Source organism: Anneissia japonica, unplaced genomic scaffold (genome assembly GCF_011630105.1).
Source record: "Anneissia japonica isolate Jap-2015-1 unplaced genomic scaffold, ASM1163010v1 scaffold1547_len296510_cov162, whole genome shotgun sequence".
In the NCBI taxonomy this organism is placed as follows: domain Eukaryota; kingdom Metazoa; phylum Echinodermata; class Crinoidea; order Comatulida; family Comatulidae; genus Anneissia; species Anneissia japonica.
Window position 1 is genome coordinate 158,862 of NW_022701555.1, and position 8,213 is coordinate 167,074.

Here is an 8,213-nt window from a genome sequence, read left to right on the forward strand (position 1 = left end):
GGACCCCACCGGGGCTTCGCCCCTGGACCCCACATCCAATGCTCGCTTCGCTCGCAAATGCCTGTTCAGTATCAAAAAGAATCCCCCTATCAAAATCCTGGCTACGGGCTTGATGTGCAGAGGGGTTCAAGAACGTAAAAAGGTTGGGAACCACTGCCCTAGGCCTATCCTATGTGATCTTTTAAGTTTCAATGACCTTAAAAGTAAACCCCAATCAATAGATGGAGTCAGTGTTCTGTAAATAAGCGGAGGACTCCTAATATATAACCTAAACAAGCTGCGAGCTTTTGTATTCAACCGGTATATCCCATAATACCTTGCCTTTACTTTTGCCACGTTCGTCGATTTCACAGTCATCTCGCGCGTATGCTGGCCGGCTGGCTTGCTTTTCTGTTCAACCCCCTCAAGCGCCTGACACCGCCGTGGCGTGAACGACTTTGCGAAGTGCCTGTGTTGTCACGACGCTAGGTCTAGATTTTGACGGTTGGGAGATAGCAGCAGACATTTCATTTCTTGTCAACGTGTTATGTACTAAGTGAAATATCATGGGTGGTGCAGCTAGTTCTGAAGTACCTGGTGGGGGTACTGAAGGTTACCATGTTTTACGCGTATGTTAATTAACACACATTTAATTTAAAGATCCCTAGTAGGAGGCCGAGGCCTAGGCCTGGCCTAGACTGAATCCGGCTAGACTTAGGCCTACTTTAGCATACTTACACAGCAGGCTAGGCTGTAGCATTGACCCAAACTCATTGACTAGATAAGTGGGCCTAGGCTAGATTGATCTAAGATTGGTCTTGAAAAGGTGGAGGTCTTTGCTGGTTTAGCTAGGCCCTATAGGTGGGATTGTGGTTATTGGGCACAGGGCCTAGACTAAGCCTAGGTATGCTTTCTACTGCTGGCTCATTCAGAAGTAATAATACTAGGCCTACACAGACAGGCAAGAAGGAACCCTGTAGCTGCTTATATATTTATTACTCTGTTTTGCTGGGTCCAGTCTGTTGAAGAATCCATTTGCTGATTGTAAGATTTCTGATCACATTCTCAAATATTTCTCCCTACCCCTTATATTGGGACTTTCCCCATGATGTTTGATAGTTGGCCGTGATGCTTGGAACATTTCCATGATGCTTTTATCTGGGAACAATTAAATTATTTAACTTTTCCCTGTTTAACTGTTTATTTAACATGCTTCTATATAATCTTAAAGTGCAATTTAGGACATTTCAATGCCTCCTAACTAATTATTAAAAATACCTTGTGTCAGACCCAACTATGGTGGACTTAACACTTACCATGACACTTGCCCATGATGCTAGGGAGAACACTGATTATTATTATTATTATTATTTTTATTATTATTAATGTTATTATTCTTTAAAGTGTTTTTTTTTTCTTTCGCGCTTTTTTACTTTTGTGACAAATTGTTTAGCCTCATTTTGTCTGTATTTTTTTAAAGTTTTAATTATTTAAATATTTACTGTTTTTATATCGTCGATATTATTAGTGAGTTTATAACATTTGATCTTAGATACAGTTGTTATTGAAACATTGAGATAGTTATAATGATGAATGTTAGGTAGTAATATTTATTACTATAAATGAAACAAAATTTACTCGAATTTTAGGATAACGCAAGTTTTGTCGATGTTTGCATAAGACCGTAATATTTGATTGGAATGCTCAAGACATACGGCGAATGCATACGGGTTGACAGGTCTGCATGCTAACCTACCTAGGCATACTGTAGGTTGGAAGATCAGACAAACTAGGCTTAGCCCAACTAGTTTTCAATTAAATAAATTATACACACTGTTTTTGGTTCACTGTCGTAATAATTTATGTATAAAAGTGCGTTCTGTCGGTTCATCAATCCATGGAAGAAAGACTACATATCTAACTACTCAATGTTGTTGGAATATAATAATATATTGCCTGTCTTTGATTTTTTTTTCCCTCTATGATAGGCCTAGAGAATGAGATAAAATTACCTGACCTTTTTTCAAGAGGGGGAAAACCTTTAATTTTGAAGAACTTAATGATCATTAAAAGACTCCTCAGAAGTCGAGAAAGCTCATTTCTGGCCTTCTAGGAATCAACATTTTCCTGGGGGAGGACCCCCGGACCCAGACCCCTTTCATTTGGGGTTTTTTGGAAACGTTTTGAACCCCCCCTCTTTTACAGTAAATCCTGGATCCGCCCCTGTATTATTATTAATGTTCTTCTTCTTTCGCGTTTTTTACTTTTATGACAATTTAGCCTTATTTATCGTTGTACACTTTCATGTTTATAATTGGCTATGTAGTGCCACATTGGAATTAAGTTCTTGAAAACTTTCATAGACCATTCTTGCATCATCTTTTATTGTAATATATTTTTGTCCTGCCTTGTGCGAATTTTATCTGTTTTGTACAATGTTTTGATGAGAAATAAACTGAACTGATGATATGCCAAAATAAATATTGCATCAGAATGGTCTGTTAATTTTATTTGAGTTGTACTTTTTAATGTTGTTATATTAGTAACAGCAGTTAAAATAAAGCCAACAAACTGAGGTAAATACGAATTAACTGCACCTTAAAGTTCATGAATAAGGTGCGAAATCAAGAGGGGGTTTTTAAAGGTAACGCCCATGGAACATTACTATCAATAACCTTTTAATTTAAAAAAAGGCGTTTTAAGCATTGAACTATTGTTGATTCGGTGATTCATTTATTAACTGTGTTGCCTACTGTTTATGATCAACTGAAAACGTCATGCAAGCGGGTATGTTTATGGTACAACAACGACTTCGCCATCATCAAGTGCTGTGTATGTTAAAATGGATCATTTTCTATTGATAATTATAAGACAACGTTGTAAATACAGAAGTGCATACTTTTTCCGACATTTTTTTTATTATATTTTTTTCTCTGCAATTTTAGCCGATTGTATAACCACAATCATTTATGTACAGATTCATTTTTATAACAATAATGATATGATTTATTCGGTTCACTTAATCATCAGTAAATTAGGTAATTATTTTAATTAATAGGCTTAATAATAATATTAGTGTAGTATAATATAGTGCACATATCCATCTAATGTAAGATGTTCAGGGCGCTTGATATGTGGACTAGGAACTCGATCAATGACTTTTTTCGCCCCCAAGGGTCCCTTTGTATCTGCTACCCGGTAACCCGCTACCAGCAACTCTTGTCATCCATCACAGGGGCTGTCTTAAATTAAAAAGCCATAAATCTAAAAAATGTATCAATTATTTTAACAACAAAATTAAAAAATTATATTTAAAAATAAATTAATTATAAAGGTTAAATATGTAATATATTAATAATTTAGCCTAATTAATAGGCCCCATATTAATACAGTAATACAGACATACAGTACAGTAGGCCTATGTCTGGAAGTGTTGCCGTTTTGGTATATTGTCATTTTGAGTTATTGCTGTTTTGGTCATTGCTGTTTTGACCCATTGCCGTTCTAGTAAAAAAATGTTGCCGTTTTGGTTTTTTGCATTTAAGGTCATTGACGTATTGCCGTTTTGACTTGTTACCCTTTCCCCTTCCATAAAGGCCTAGGCCCTAGGCTAGAACTGCTCTGGTACTGACAAACCTCTGCTTGTTGAGCCTAGGTTTACACGTTTATTGGGTAATCGATCATTTGCTGTTGTGGCTCCACGCCTTTGGGATAAACTGCCAATAAATATTCGCTCGTGTCAGTCTAATGCTTTGTTCAAAAATGCTCTCAAGACGCATTTGTTGTCAGCTGCTTTTTCCTAGTTCTCTGGTTTATTTTTTCTTGCTTGCTTAATTGTTTTTAGTCAGATACTCCCATTACTTGAGCACCTGTGAGTGAGTAATGATGAATAGGCGGGCCCCTGTGCTTTCAATTGCTGTAAACTGTGCGGTGATGGTGTGATGATTTTTCGTTCCTTCATCCTGTAGTGCCTTGAGAACTACTGCAGTGGATTTGTGCGCTTTATAAATCTTATTATTATAACCAAGCATTTTAAATCTTTGTTTCTTCCATACTTAAGGTTTGCCTGTCTCTGAAACTTGATCCTTCTTAATGCCTTTATCCGAACTGCTCTCCAACATATTGATCCATTTATTGTTAAATTTGTTAAATTATCTTTAGTTTTTTGTCTATTGTAACTGTACATAGATGGATGCAAGAATTATTGTATCTGGTATTGCAGATAAAAGTAGTATCCCATTGATGGCTTTTGGATCAAATAAATATTGAATTAAATTGAATAATACTTCTAGACATAGGCCTTTAGTAGAAGAGTGCAATCTAATTTGTAAAATTATTTTGGAAACTGCACATCATCCTTTTTCTAATAAGCCCCAAATTGAATTTGGTTATTTTTATTTATAGGTTCAAGAAAACTCCCCTGGCCATAAAGCAGGACTGGAAGCATTTTTCGATTTCATAATTGCTATTGGAAACTCAAGACTAGTAAGCAGCAGCAATGATTAACTGTTTATTATTTTATTATTATTTTTTAAACACAGATTGTTAGTCTGTTGATCATTAAATTCAATTTGATTTATTTATTAATTTCTTTCATTTTGAAAAGAAAAGATTTTTATTTCAAGTTAGGGGGCATTTGGACAGCCCCTCAGGAGATGTTTACATCACCCATAATGACAAAGCAATCAACACACATTAGAAGAAACTGGGTGTTACTATTTTATACATTGTGAAACAGAGCTATATTGTTGTACTCAACACATTCTGTAAACAGTTCTCTAATTTGGTTTATTCTCTGCCGTTTCATTTTATATAATAAATATTAATTGAGGAAAAGATTCTTGAACTTTCGTATGCTCAAATAATTAATGTATGATTGAAGATGATTCTGAAAGAAATCAAACCATTGCACTACATTTTGTGTAATCGAAGTGTCTACCCTCTTTTTAATACTATTAATAATATGATTCTTTATTTTAACAGGATAAAGATGATGACACTTTAAAGAAGATCTTGAAGGACCATGAAGAGCGCCCTCTGAAAATGCTAGTGTACAGTAGCAAGTCTTTGAAAGTACGAGAAGTAACCCTGACTCCAAGTACCAGGTGGGGAGCAAGGTGGGGTGGTCAAGGCCTTCTTGGTGTCAGCATTCGATTTTGTTCATTTGAAGGTGCCAATGAAAATGTCTGGCATGTACTTGTAAGTTTTTATATGAAAAGCATTTCCACACATTTCGTATACAACATATTTTCTTTCAATATTCAAAATTGTTTATTATAATTTAGAAAGGGTTCAAGTCTGACAGGGTTTGAAACAAGAGGCCTTAGTTTAGGGTTCTGAGAAAAAAACACTGGTGAGGTAGAATGTTCCCTGCCGTAGGGATTTCAGAGTTTAGGATGATAAGAGTTGTGCTTTTAGATCTCAAACTACAATCACAATTAAAATTTGTAGTCCGACGACGATGATGGTTGTTAGACATTATTTACCTCTGACCCCTTAATAATGCTGCAACTGCATGCAATCTCTATATACACAATAGCATTTTATTATGCACAGGTACAGTATGGCATGAATTTTGAGACCAGAAGTGGAATTCTTGCAATTTACTCAATATAGGCTGAACTTGAACTGAAATAGGCCTACATAAATAATACATACATAAATGATTAACATATTTATTTATATTTTAAAATGATTGCTAGCTTGCAATGTAGTGATGAATATTAAACACCTTGATTTAATTTTCTTCTGTAGGATGTACAGCCAAATTCCCCTGCATCGCTGGCAGGATTCAGGTCCAATACAGATTACATAATAGGGGCTGATTCAATCTTGCATGAGGTAAGTCAGGAAACAAAATACTTAAGCAATAAGACATTGACTATTGCTGAATATGTATATTCCTATGTCACAGAATCTAAGATACCATGATCTGCTGGCAACTTATACATTCAATGAGCGATCGCCTTGCAGTTTGGGAAAGGTCATATCACATATTTATTGGTTCCCATGTGAAGCAGCATATTTATGACATCATAGGAAGCATTGTAATTTACTTGATAATATAATTGTGTGTGTGTGTTGGTGGCATGTATGTGTGAATACACTGAATTTGTATTCAATCACAAATTCGTTTTGAATTTTGGTGTATGGTTATTATTTGGTCATTGGGCTATTCACTTCCACTTTTAGGCCTTTCACACCCCAGGGATGTAGATAATGTGGGCGGAGGTGGGTGGGGCCAACCGGCCATGATGTTTTCCACCCAGTCTGAAGTTAGTTTCATGGTCCTCCACCCACTCTTATTAAACCACTTTTCCACTCTTAAAATCCACTCTTATTATTTAGAGTTAATGTTATCACCTATCCATCCTTAAAATATCTACCATCCACCCCTACGCTCACGCTAGACATTCGCCAATGGCGAGTAGGTGTTCCATATGTGCTTGATCCAATGACTGGGGTAGTAATGTGGAGCGCTTAGAGGCTTTGTGCATGAAGCGCTATATAAGAACAACATTATTATTATACTGTTTAGTGAAGAAAAAATTTGCATCATTCGGCAAAGTGACGAAAGCAAATTTTTATATACTGTAAACAAATTAAATTTTCGTCTAGGCTAGGCTCAGCTCTTCTTAATTATCTCGAGCAGCGGAGGTATCACCTAGCTAAAGCGACCCTATTTTCACTGCATGTTCAGTACTTACAGACACTGTCAAGTTCATGTGGGAAATCCCAGATAGATAAATCGTTCTGGGCATTTCTAACTTCGGCCCCAACCATTGTAGGTCTGAGGACTCTCACTCCGTACTAACCAATAATAGCTTCCGCCGCCCCTGATTACGGAGGAAATTTGTAGAGAATGAAATTTAACTTTATTAGTTTTTGTCATGCCATGCCGTTACAGCTTCATTCAGAAAACAAGTTTACCGTTACAACTTTATTCATAAAAAAGTTTACAGTTTACAGCTAAATTTACCGATACACCTTGAATGACTCGTAAATGTTCAGTTTATCAATTTTTTATACACAAGCTCTACATATACAATTTCAAAATACAAGGGAAATGCACTCTTTATCTTTCCATAAATTTGACATTAACAAAGGATAAACTGTAAGCCAGTAGCCAAAGAATCCACAAGTCTGAGCTCTTGAACCTCATCCAAAAAAACCACAACAATCATGCATCACTGGAACTAGGTGAAAGGTCGACCATGTGGTATTTTCTCTTTTTGCGTAATTTTTTTCTTAAAGTCAGGCTCCGGAGGAAAAAAATTTTTTGATATGTTGTAGAACTGATTTTTCTAAGACAGAAAAAAGTTGTTTGACGAAAAACTGGGGAACGGTGAATGAGATACAGATTTTTTAATATTTAAAAACTGGGGGAATAAGGTGTAAAAATGGGCAGTTACGCCGTGGAATATTATGCGCTGAACAAGGTGTCGCCGCTTTTTCCCATTACACCTTATAAAAAAATCCTGGGTAGAACACTGGATTCTTTATTGTTAAAAATAAATCTGTTTAATTTAATCTTCATCGTCTTGCACTGAGCTTGCTTCTGTAATACGCAATATGAAACTTTAGGCGCTCTGACGTCATCTCAATCGAAGCACGTATTTGCATGCCACCAGCGCACCCCCCCGAAAAAAAATTAACCAATTGGCGGGCAGGGGTTCGGAGGCGCGGTCTCTGCCCTCAGGAAAGGTCATAGTGACGATGAAAATGTGTTGTGTTTAGAAAAGAGTACACAAGACCGAAAATGCATGTCAAACAATATAAAAGCATCACTTGTATTAATAATTACATTTGATATGCTGTAGAGCAAAACAACAGGTAGGGCCTACTATACTGTACGAAACAGTCGCTTGTAATGCCAAAAAGTGAGGCACTCTACTCCCAATTTGAATTAGGGCCTAGCCTAAGCCCTAGACGTAACACTAGACCTACAGCAGGTCCGGTGGCCGTCGGTCCCACATATCGTAAACGATGGTCTTTGTTTTGTTTGTTCAATCATTAGTATTATTATTATTACCGCCTTTATGACTGGTTACAAATGAATAAGACATAAATAGGCAAGAAATTCATTTATGGAAGCGTTTTTGTGAAATTTTATTGGTTTTTAAATTTGTCTAAAGCATTTTCAATTTGGCAAAAAAAATTAAAAACCTTTCGCCAGTTTGGCAAAAGAAAATTTGTGAGCGTAGCACCCTTAGTTTTCTACTGCTACAACCCTG

General features: G+C 36.3%; 1 protein-coding gene across 1 annotated transcript in view; it reads left to right on the forward strand.

Moving 5' to 3' along the window:
* Positions 1 to 312: 312 nt before the first annotated feature.
* The window catches only part of LOC117103644 (Golgi reassembly-stacking protein 2-like), a gene marked incomplete in the record, with an annotated part of 18,051 nt that continues 10,150 nt past the window's right edge, over positions 313 to 8,213 (forward strand). Inside the window, 4 exon segments of the mRNA XM_033244229.1 lie at positions 313 to 608; positions 4,384 to 4,464; positions 4,963 to 5,178; positions 5,734 to 5,820. Of these exon segments, the coding sequence (XP_033100120.1) occupies positions 546 to 608; positions 4,384 to 4,464; positions 4,963 to 5,178; positions 5,734 to 5,820 (447 nt within the window).